Below are 11960 nucleotides of genomic sequence, written 5' to 3'. Positions count from 1 at the left end.
CATAAAATAAATTATTATTTATAATATCATAATAAAATACATTTCAAATTGATTCATGAGAAATTTTATTTGAATGTTTTAAAAAATACATTTGTAATTTCTCATGAATCAATTTGAATTGCATTATATTAGCCCAAATTTAAAATGAGATGAAATAAACAGATCAAATGAGTCCATATAATAAAACAAGCGGATTATTAACTTATACAAACATAAATGAATTAGACTGATCATAAATATTCCCACCCCTACCAAAGAGTGATTTGCCTGACTCGTGAGTTAGCAGTAGGTGTTCAACATCTGATATAACATTTTAAAATTTTATTTGCAAATTATGTATCAATATGTATAGATACAAAACAAAAATATTTTTTAGTGATAATTAATTAGCGATAATAGCTTAATTACTGCTAAATGTGTATTTTTAACGGCAATTAGCATTTCTTGATGTTACATTTTCATGAATGGTTAGCTACTTTCCAGAAAAGTCCAAGCGTAAATCTCTTGATGTTATATATTCTCATCATTTGCACGTTGAGATTTGTTATGTCTTTATTAATTTGTATCTTCAAGAGCTTAATATGAATGAGTTTGATAGCAATAATCTTCGAGATCTCAGTTATCAACTTGATAATTTTATAGTTTATGCCCGTAATTCTGACTAGAGGTTCTTCAACTTGAAGGGAATTACCGACTTTGCTACAGTATTGGTGAAGTCAAATTTGCATCAAACTTAGCTACTTGTTTATTTGCTTATCAAGTTGACTCTCATTCTTCGTGTTGCTACTGTTTCTATGGAACAAGTTTTTTTGTTCATGAAGTACATTAAAAATGAACTTCGTAATAGTATAGGTGATGAATTTTGTAATGGTTGTGTAGTGCTCATTTCTTTAACATAAAATAAATGAGGGTGCTTGCAAGAGTGAATTATTAGTTGTAATTGGTAAGAGAAGCTAGCAAAATTTGGACTTCATTTCTTAGTTTTTTAAGAAATGAAGAGTTTTTAACTATAACGTTTAAATAGTTGTATGCTTATATGGTTATACAATGTTATTTATAGTAACTTTATAATAAGGGAATTGAGTACCCACGAGCCTAAGATCTTGGATCCGCCACTGTCAAAAAAGGGTCTCAAGAAAATATCAATTTTTGGAAGCTTTTTCCAACAAGTAATAAAATTATAGATTTTTTTTTTAATGAGAATAGTATGAATTTCATATATTTTTTTGTGAAATTCATTAATTTTTCGAAAAATTTTAATAGAGAGGTGGAAGTTGTTATGTTTTAAATACTTCGAGGATGTTTTTTTGTTAAGAAAGATAATTTATGGATGTATTTTAAATTGAGAGTATAGTTTAAGGATGTTTTTAGCCAATATATATATATATATATATATATATATTATATCATATCATATATTACTAAAAGTGGGAAGCACATATCTTCAAAGTTAGATTACAATTTTACCCTATAGTTAATCATCATATCATATCATATCATATCATATATTACTAAAAGTGGGAAGCACCTATCTTCAAAGTTAGATTACAATTTTACCCTTATAGTTAATCAAAATGTAATAAATACAACATCTAATCTAATTAAATAATAATAAAAATATATTATCTCTTCAAAATTAATATACATAAATGTAAAATCACTAAATTATCCACACACAAAAAGAGAGTGCACTCTTTGGCATTCATATTCCAACTAAAAGAATGATGCTTATTATGTTTCCAGTCAAATTAATGAAATGTTACGGAAATTCATGGGGAGAGAACTGAGGTGAATGTATCCATAATAAAAAATAACGATATTTATTATGGCTTGGAATATGTATCTTTGTATATATAGTTTAATTTTGTGTTGTTTCTGTTCAAAGTAGAATATTAGTCTGAGGTGAATGTATCCACATGAATAAAAATGGAGAGAAATAAAACGAGTGTTTAAAGTTAGATTACAATTTTTTCTTATATTTAATTAAAATAAAACACATAATCTAATTGAAATAGTAGTAATTGTATTTAAATTTACATGAGATTTGTGCATCTACAGATATTCAAAAGTCCAATTTAAGTGTGCGTTATTAATTGCTAAATAGTTTGGAGAATATGAAGAGTTGCATTGAATAATTAAATGTATATTAATTAATTAGGAGAAATAAATAGTTTGGAGAATAGGAAGAGTCGCATTGAATAATTAAATGTAGACTAATGAAAGAAAAGGTTCAAGGAGTGCAAATTGAAAAATAGCTATAAAAAGGCAAGAAAGGATTCTTGAATTCTTACTCACCAATTTTATAGGCTCTTGCATAATTTTAATATCTTAATTAATTTCATCTTCTTTTTTGTTCTTGAAGAGAAAGCAACAATTTGAGAGGATGGGAAGTACCTAGAGCTATTGGCGTCTAGAGTTCGATTAGTCAGTAACATTAACTTCACTAAACAAAGTTCAACACAAATTTATTGTAATGCACAATGTTTATGTGTCATTGTATATGAAAGTTTAGTAACATATATTATTATTCCGGCATGGAATATTTTAATTTTAGCATTCAAATATTATTGTTATACTTTTAGTAGTTGTTTCTACTGTATATATAAAGATAGAATTGACATGTGTTTTAATTTCTTTATTTTAGTAAGAATAAGCCTACATTTTTTAAAACCAATATATTTAACTATTATATACTCCCCCATCTCAATAAAAAAAGTTTGAACAAATTAACATGGAATACACGTGCAAAGCACGTCTCCAGATACTAGTATATAGAATACATTTGACTTGGTGCTCACTTGTAGGAAGATTCCCCGCTCTGAAGTCAAGTCTTTTTTGGAGCTCCTTCCTAAGAGGTTGGGATTAGTTATCTTCGCATTTTATTTTTTAAATTGATAACTTACTAACTATCTTGGTTAGGGTCTTAGTTTAGTGAATCAAATCATACCCATTAGTTTTAACGTATATCATGAAGCAAGGAGTTTGAGAAATGGAGAGCAGCTGGATCAAAACAAAATAGTCCTTGTAGGACAAAGGAATATGATATAGAATTTTGAAAAAGTTTCAGAATGAATGGTATATGTAATTACACCTTCATCATGCCTGCGTCATAGGGAATATCAAACTTTGGTAGCCAGGGCTGTTGTGTGTTAATGAATTTACCGGCAGTGTATTTGTTAATAGCGTCTCCTGAAATTCCCTTTTGGTAACCTCTCCATGTTGAGACTCTTTTGCCAAGTGCAGCACCTGGTCCTCTGTTTTGATACTCTGCATAAAAACATGTGTGTAGTCCAAAATCAGTTGAGTTCCATGGTGCCCATCCTGTGGGATCGATGAATGCATCGATGTTCGATTGCATTATGATGGTCTTGGAATACTCCTTCCATGGACGTCCAAGATAGGCTTTGATTGGTGGAGTGGTACTAGTGAATGCTGGATCAGCCTTGATGTCACAATTCTGGATAACGAATCCACCAAACGAAGTTGGTACTGTCCTTCCTTGAGCAGTGATCATGCAAGCTTGTGCATTACCTGGTTTCCTCACAATCAATTTGCAGTTTTGGAAAACAGCACTTGCATCACCAAAGATGAAATCAACGGTGCCTGTAATGGTACAATCACGATAGAATTGTCTGAATGAGTGAGCGTATAAAGTGTCTTGATATCCATCGATTTTGCAGTTGTGGACAACAGCCTTATCAGCATTAATTCTCAATGCAACAGCTTGTTCTTTTGCAGGTCCTGCTGTGTTTTCAATACCGATGTCCTTGATAACGAAACCTTCACCAGCAACACCAAGGGCGCATGTATGCCATGTTGCATAACCGTCATGCTTTACTCCCCTGTCACCGGTGATTATGGTCTTGGTTGGGCCTTCACCAATAAACACAACATTTGGCTTGTTCTTATCGATTTCAATGTGTTCCTTGTATGTACCGGCCTTGATCAGGATAACGAAAGGAGTTGGATTGTTCTTGGGGACAGCGTTAACTGCTTCCTGAATGGTTTTGTATTGTCCGCCTCCACTGGCAGAAACCACAGCATTAGGCTTGGAGGCAGAAATTTGAACAAGTTTACGGTTACTGGCTTCGACAAAGGAGTCACTGTCTGATAACAATTTGCGGGTAAGTCCTGTGGTTTGTGTGATCATTTCACCGAAGCTGTTGACCATGGAAAGAGCATTGATACTCAGCTCCCGGGTGGTGTTCATTAGCTTCACCATTTGGTTGCGGGTTGCACTGTATTCTGATTTGGTAAAACCATCTAAACAAGTCTCTTCATAAGCAACTACAGCGCTAAGCCATGACTTGAGGTCATCCACTATATCCTTGATCTTAGAGAAATCAAAGTTCTCTATCTTTGCGACAGAGCCCCTTAGATCCTCAACGGCTAGATCAAACAACTCTTCACAAGCAAGGAGAGCGTCTTTGGTGTAAGGATCACTGGCAGCTTTCTTAATTGGCTCAGTGTTCTTGAGGGCATTCTTGATGTCTGCCACAGTGGCTTCGAATGCAACCTTGATGTAGTCCTTTGGATCGGACACATTCTTTGCCGCGGAGAGGGTCTTTTCACAAGTTTGTTTGTATGGTGTGGGTTGACACATAGATTCAACTGACTTTGTTGAAGTTGCAACTCCATTTGATGAAGTATCCGAGTCATGTTTAGTCAGGGTGACACAGGCTGCCACCACACAAGCCACCACAAGAACAGAAGCTATTCCACCAATGAACACCTTGTTTGCCATTTTCTTTGTTTTTTTTTCTCGTTTTATTTAATATTTATTTTTTTGGATTTTGGGGGGATTCCCTATGAAACAACCCCTATGGTTCTTCTAATAAGTGAAGAACTCAAGAGGGATTTATTGAGGGATGTATATATTTAATTCATGTTTGATGATTTTTCCTGTCTTATTTCTGTATTATTTATAGTATGAAGGAGCAACAAGTTTTGTTTGGATTACCTTAAATTTCTCTTTGGAATAGTGTCATCCTCTCAATTCTAAAGGTATAATTTTACTTTGTTAATACTACTAAATTTGCTCCCTTCCATTAGTTTCCCACAAAAATAGACTTACCTCTCTCTCTCTCTCTCACACACACACACACGCACACACCTTCCTTGACAAAAAAAAAAAAAACAATTCTGAGAAATATTATAATACTAAGTTATATTTGTTGAATCTTCATTTTCATTGGACTTCCCTTCTTTAATACTTATGTATTCAGAATGTTACAAAAAAGGTTGTTAATTAATTGAAAGTTTCAAGTTTCAATTACAACTTCTAAAAGACAATATTCTAAACTATGAGTAAAATAATCATAGGATAAATTCATTCATAATGAAGTGAACAAGGAATTTCAGTGCTTCTCAATATGAGGCTTATTGATATTGAATATTGATTTTGAATTTGAATTTGATTTTTAGAAAAGAATCACCAATAACAATGATGAATCTTGAATTCTTGTCAAGCCAAAAATAGGGAAGAATCACCAATAACAATTATTAGGACCGTTTTCGATACTTAAGTTAAAAAACTTCATAACTTGGTCTGATCTTAATACTTTTACTGCTTTTTTATTTTATTTCGTATAATGTTGACTTGAGTTGATTTGAGACGAAGAAAAATAGTCGTATATATTGTTGTTGTTGTTGTATTATTGGACGGTAAAAAAAAGACAAAGTACGGAATCATATATAGGTGGATAGAAAAAAACATATTATTATTATCATCTTAATGATTGTGTAAACAAATTGGATGAATATAAGATAAGTTTTTATTGTCTAAACAAAGGAGCAAAAATAGATTAATTATCTAAAACAAAATAGCCCTTGTAGGACGGAGACACGAATAGGAAAAGGAAATAAAAGTTTGGATAATTTTAGGAAGTTACACAATGAATGGTATATGTAATTACACCTTCATCATGCCAGCATCATAGGGAATATCACCCTTGGGTAGCCAGGGTGATTCGGTGTTAATGAATTTGCCGGCAGTGAATTGGTTAATAGCGTCTCCTGAAATTCCCCTTTGGTAACCTCTCCATGTTGAGACTCTTTTGTCAAGTGCGGCACCTGGTCCTCTGTTCTGATACTCTGCATAGAAACATGTGTGTATTCCAAAATCAGTTGTGTTCCATGGTGCCCATCCTGATGGATCGATGAATGCATCGATGTTTGATTGCATTATGATGGTCTTGGAGAACTCCTTCCATGGACGTCCAAGATAGGCTTTAGTGGTGCTAGGGAATCCTGGCTCAGGCTTGATGTCACAATTCTGGATAACGAATCCACCAACACTAGTTGGTACTGTCCTTCCTTGAGCCGTGACCATGCAAGCTTGTGTATTACCTGGTTTCCTCACAATTATTTGGCAGTTTTGGAAAACAGCACTTGCATCACCAAACATGAAATCAATAGTGCCTGTAATGATACAGTCACGGTAGAATTGTCTGAATGAGTGAGCGTATAGGGTGTCTTGGAAACCATCGATTTTGCAGTTGTAGACAATGGCTTTATCAGCATTAATCCTCAATGCAACAGCTTGTTCTTTTTCGGGTCCTGCTGTGTTTTCAAGACCGATGTCCCTGATAACAAAACCTTCACCAGCAACACCAAGGGCGCATGTATGCCATGTTGCATAACCGCCACCATTCTTTACTCCCCTGTCACCAGTGATTATGGTCTTGGTTGCGCCTTCACCAATAAACACAACATTTGGCTTGCTCTTTTCGATTTCAATGTGTTCCTTGTATGTACCGGCCTTGATCAGGATAATGAAAGGAGTTGGATTATTCTTGGGGACAGCGTTAACTGCTTCCTGAATGGTCTTGTATTGTCCGCCTCCACTGGCAGAAACCACAGCATTAGGTTTAGCGGCAGAAATTTGAAGGAGCTTACGGTTACTGGCTTCGACAAACGAGTCACTGTTTGATAACAATTTGCGGGTAAGGCCTGTGGTTTGTGTGATCATTTCACCGAAGCTGTTGACCATGGAAAGAGCATTGATACTCAGCTCCCGGGTGGTGTTCATTAGCTTCACCATTTCGTCACGGGTTGCACTGTATTCTGATTTGGTAAAACCATCTAAACAAGTTTCTTCATAAGCAACCACAGCGCTAAGCCATGTCTTGAGGTCATCCACCACGTCCTTGATCTTAGAGAAATCGAAGTTCTCAATCTTAGCGACAGAGCCCCTTAGATCCTCAACGGCTAGATCAAACAACTCTTCACAAGCATGGAGAGCGTCTTTTGTGTAAGGATCACTGGCAGCTTTCTTGATTGGCTCAATGTTCATGATGGCATTCTTGATATCTGTCACAGTGGCTTCGAATGCAACCTTGATGTAGTCCTTTGGATCGGACACATTCTTGGCGGCGGAGAGGGTCTTTTCACAAGTTTGTTTGTATGGTGTGGGTTGGCACATAGATTCAACTGACTTTGTTGAAGTTGCAACTTCATTTGATGAAGTATCAGAGTCATGTTTAGTCAGGGTGAGACAGGCTGCCACCACACAAGCCACCACAAGAACAGAAGCTATTCCACCAATTACCACCTTCTTTGCCATTTTTTTGGTTTTTCTTGTTTCTTTTTTTTTTTTGGATTTTTTTTTGGGATGGTTCCCTATGAAACAACCCCTATGGTTCTTCTTGTAAGTGAAGAACTCAGAGGGGTTTTATTGAAGGCTGTGTTTATTTCCTGTTGATGATTTTCCTATCTGATTTCTGTCTTATTTATAGTATGGAGGAGCAACAAGTTTGTGTGGATTACCTTAAATTTCTCTTTGGAATAGTGTTATTCTCTCTATTCTAAAGGTATGATTTTACTTTGTCAATACTATTAAATTTGTTCCCTTCCTTTAGTTCCCCTAAAAAATAGTACGACTTCTCATTCCTTCCTTAACAAAAAACCACTAAAACTTTATTTTTGTTAAATTTTCATTTCCATTGGACTTCCCTTTTTAATAATACTTGGGATAATGCATAAGTACCCCCCCAGCCTATGCCCGAAATCCCAAAGACACACCTAACCTTTACTAAGGTCCTATTACCCCCCCGAACTTATTTTATATGTAATATTCTACCCCTTTTTGGCCTACGTGGCACTATCTTGTGGGCCCAATGCACGTTGACAAATTTTTCAAGGATAGTGCCACGTAGGCCGAAAAGGGGTAGAATATTATAGATAAATTAAGTTTGGGGGGGTAATAGGACCTTAGTAAAGATTAGGTGTGTCTCTGGGATTTCGGGCATAGGCTGGGGGGGTACTTATGCATTTTCCCATAATACTTTGTTAATTAATTGAAAGTTACAAATACAGCTTCTAAAAGATATACAAAACTAGGAGAAATAATCATAGCATAAATTTTTCATAAAGAAGTGAAGGTAATTTGTAAAGGCCGTTTTCAAAACTAAGTTCAAAAACTTCATGCCTTCGCGAAAATTTAATTTATTTTTGAAAAATAATAAGTGACTTGTCACTTAATTTTTAGGAAATTAAGAAAACCATTTTAAAAGATAATTTTGAAAACCTTTAATTAAACTTAAGTTTAGGTAAGGGTTCAAGCGATCCTCTAAGAAAGTTACATGTGGTTGACCAATGGATTAAATATGTTAATAATGAAAATCTTAAAGAATTACTTGTGAAAAAATCTTATTTAAAAATGAACATAAATTATTTGATACTTAAACATTCATACTATTTCAAGTAATGGAATAATTCAAATGTCGAAGTTTCAAAAATAATTCTAATTTAACAATTTATCCGAATCAAAATTTTGAACTAAGCGATTAGCTCGAACGCATAAAAATGAATATGTATTATTTGATAACTATGAAAGAATATGAAAAATCCTTAAGTTATCCTGACAAGCCTAGATTTGCCCAAAAGACAAATTAGTTTACTTAGCATTTGTGAAATAAAGATAATTTTTTTTATTTAAGCCAATTCCACAGACCTTGTATTGTCTGTAATCATCGGAGGGTTTGACATTGATCCCTACCTTGCTAATAGAACTTCAAAATATACATGAGAGGAGGGCTACATTGTTGGAATGTGTGCGTCCACCAGTGATCACAGGACCAGATCCCTCGACAGAACAAAAGTGCTGAAAATAAATAGCACAACGTAAAACAAGAACAAGAGTTTTATGTGGAAACCTCCTTGCTCAAGGGAGTAAAACCACGACCTGTCACACAGGATTTTCAACTATTTTCACTAATCTCCAAGCAAAAGTGAAACACAGACTACAACCACAACAATGAGACCAAACTCTTAGTCCCACACTAAGTAATACTCCTATTACTTACTGAGCCAAAGTAATGCATCCATTGTCCACTATATTAACTATCACTAATTATTATAGACTTCAAACCGTAAGACGCAAAGTTAACTCTAACAATGTTCTTACACTAACTCACACAAAGGTTCAAAACGTTTCTTATAAGAGTGAAACGAATCTTACAAGTTTAGCACAATATAAGTAATCAACAACAACAACAACATGTATGGAAAACAATTCTTCAGTTGATCAGGTCCCTTGTTGTATGTGTTCTGTTGTGCTTGAATTCTTCCTTGAAGATGGCCTTCTCTTTGTAAGCTTGTGAATTTTGTTTGCTAAATCTTGAGTTGGTATTTTTGGGAAGACACTAAATTAAATGGACACAAACCTCATGGGACAACCCCATTGGCTGAGAGCCTGCTTCTCTAAAAAGACGTGCACCTACCACATCAGAGGTGGAAGCTTTTCTGACAGTTATCTTGTCATTTTTTCACATATGCAGTCTTGTAGGGACCAAGTCCCTTGCAATGTGTTCTTTGTGAGTTCTTGAGAAGACTTGCTAGCTCTCTATCTTTTTGAATGGATAATGTTGCTTGTTTATTGTTTGTATATATCAGTCACCAACACGGGCTTTGACCACTGAAACAAGCAACCTCGTCCGCCCTTCCTATTGGTGAGGTACGCTGCACTTTTCACCAACAAACCTGACGAGACAACTTTACAGTTGTACACCATTATAAATTTGGATGAGAGAACTCTGTGAGGGACCGGGTCCCTGTATTTGCGAGGATCATCAAAACACCTAGAATATGACATTTCCCCCCCTTTTGATGATGACACACAAATATTCCTCACACTGAGTTTATTCATTCATTTGCCTTGTCGTCAATCCCGATAACAAGGATTTGGTCCCTTGTTACATCCCTAAGTCTGTTAAATCATCAAAACTTAACTTCAGCTCCAAAATAATATGTTTCCCCTTTTTGATGATAACAGACTTAATCACCAGTTTCCCCTATCAACAAGACTCTTCAGGTAACTGGATTGGTCCCCTTTTTGCGTCATTCCCGAAGTTTGTCAAATCATCAAAACTTCACACCAGCAATAAAATAGTATTTCCCCCCTTTTTGATGATGAAAAACTTGTTCAACTTCTTCCCCTATCGGGATGACCATGTCCTTCATTGATTCCCCCTATCGGCATGACCATGTCCTTCATTGGTTCCCTCTATCAGCATGACCATGTCCTTCATTGATTCCCCCTATCGGCCTGACCATGTCCTCTTCAAGTAGCTAACATCATTGCTAACATCATTGATCTCATACCCTTACCAATTTTCTCCCTTTTGACATATTAAAAAAGGGTTAAAGCAGTAAACCAAGTTGACAGAAATGCAGTTCAAGCAAATTCATGGCCACTTGGGCAACACTAAACATGAGTAAAAATGCATAAGGTAATTAGACAAGTCAACAGAAACAAGGCATTTTTCATTCATAAAAAAATATTAGCGATCAGAGCATTTAAAATATTATTACGAATGAGAACCAGGACAGTACCCAATCAGTTTCAATAGAAAAAGAGGAATGAGGAATCACACGGGGATTTAGGAAGAGGGGTAATGGCTTAGGAGCAAGGGATTGAAAGAATAGAATTAGTAGAGCAAATTCCTTAACATGGTTTTTCAGAAACTTATTTTAAAGTTTAGCAGGCTTTGCTGCCCGGGCTTCATGTTGTCTACTCAAGGTCCCTCTGATTGTGTTGTTTTAGAATTTGAGTCGTCAGACAAACTATTTCGGTATCCTTGTTAGCAAGAGCAACTGTCACAGTTTCCAACACAAGTCTGAGTTTCTCATAATAGAAAGATTGATAAAATCAAACTTACTCAAGGCCTCCGAGATGAATAAATCAATAACTAAGGAACCATTTTAGTTTTATATATATATATATATATTATTTATCTTTCCTTTCCTTTTTTTCATCTTTCCTTTTTTTTTGTTTTTTCAGACACCCTCTTATTCAGAATACTTTGAGTTCTCAGAATATCAACCTTTTTTCCTTTTTGAACATCATCTTTTCCACCTTCTTCTTTTTGCTTGTTGGACCAGGTCCCTCTTCACACTCAAAAATTTCTCCATCGTACAATTCTCCAGTAGGAAGAAAGGGTTTAAACATTTGAAGGGTTTTTGAGAGAGGAGAAAGAGGGTTTTGAAAAACTGATTTTTGGAAGGGGATTTGATTTTTCTGGAGAGATGGAAAGAAATATAGAGTCTGAATGACAGACATATGACAATAGCAACAATTCTCATGCATAATTAAAAATGCATTGTTAAGAGTGCTAACCTTCAAGAACGGACCGAGTCCCTCTCTGTAGTTTGAATGTGTGTCACGCCCCGAGCCTACACCCTGGGCGGGACCGGCACTCAGAGACCATTGCTGGCCCCAAGCGAACCCTTGGCCTGGCTTTCTTAACTCAGCGGAAACTTAACTCAACAGCACAACTCAATGAAATGAAAGGTTATAAAACAACCAACTGCTGCAAATCTGGCCAAAAAGGCAACTCGAGTCCCAAAATAGAATATTTACATATATACATAGATAAGAGACTCAAAACTAACTGACTGACTGTCTATGAAGCCTCTAAAATACGGAGATGGATGTTGGGACAGACCCCGCAACACCCTAA

At 35.4% G+C, this 11960-nt stretch overlaps 2 protein-coding genes across 2 annotated transcripts; both read right to left on the bottom strand.

Annotated features, from left to right (window-relative positions):
* Window positions 1-3050: 3050 nt before the first annotated feature.
* On the bottom strand, window positions 3051-4754 carry LOC102592077 (pectinesterase-like). The gene has a single exon (XM_006342767.1). The coding sequence runs from the start codon at window positions 4742-4744 to the stop codon at window positions 3086-3088; it is 1659 nt and encodes a 552-aa protein (XP_006342829.1). The 5' UTR covers window positions 4745-4754; the 3' UTR covers window positions 3051-3085.
* A 1073-nt stretch (window positions 4755-5827) lies between these two features.
* Window positions 5828-7583, bottom strand: LOC102591741 (pectinesterase-like). The gene has a single exon (XM_006342766.2). The coding sequence runs from the start codon at window positions 7562-7564 to the stop codon at window positions 5912-5914; it is 1653 nt and encodes a 550-aa protein (XP_006342828.1). The 5' UTR covers window positions 7565-7583; the 3' UTR covers window positions 5828-5911.
* Between the last annotated feature and the right edge of the window lie 4377 nt (window positions 7584-11960).

Source organism: Solanum tuberosum, unplaced genomic scaffold (genome assembly GCF_000226075.1).
Source record: "Solanum tuberosum cultivar DM 1-3 516 R44 unplaced genomic scaffold, SolTub_3.0 scf00035, whole genome shotgun sequence".
Lineage (NCBI taxonomy): Eukaryota > Viridiplantae > Streptophyta > Magnoliopsida > Solanales > Solanaceae > Solanum > Solanum tuberosum.
The sequence above is the reverse complement of the archived record's forward strand: the minus strand, read 5'-3'. Positions and strand labels throughout refer to the sequence as shown.

What these genes read in the sequence shown, in the direction of transcription:
- LOC102592077 (XM_006342767.1), bottom strand. Translation starts at nt 4,744, where the DNA reads ATGGCAAACAAGGTGTTCATTGGTGGAATAGCTTCTGTTCTTGTGGTG.
- LOC102591741 (XM_006342766.2), bottom strand. Translation starts at nt 7,564, where the DNA reads ATGGCAAAGAAGGTGGTAATTGGTGGAATAGCTTCTGTTCTTGTGGTG.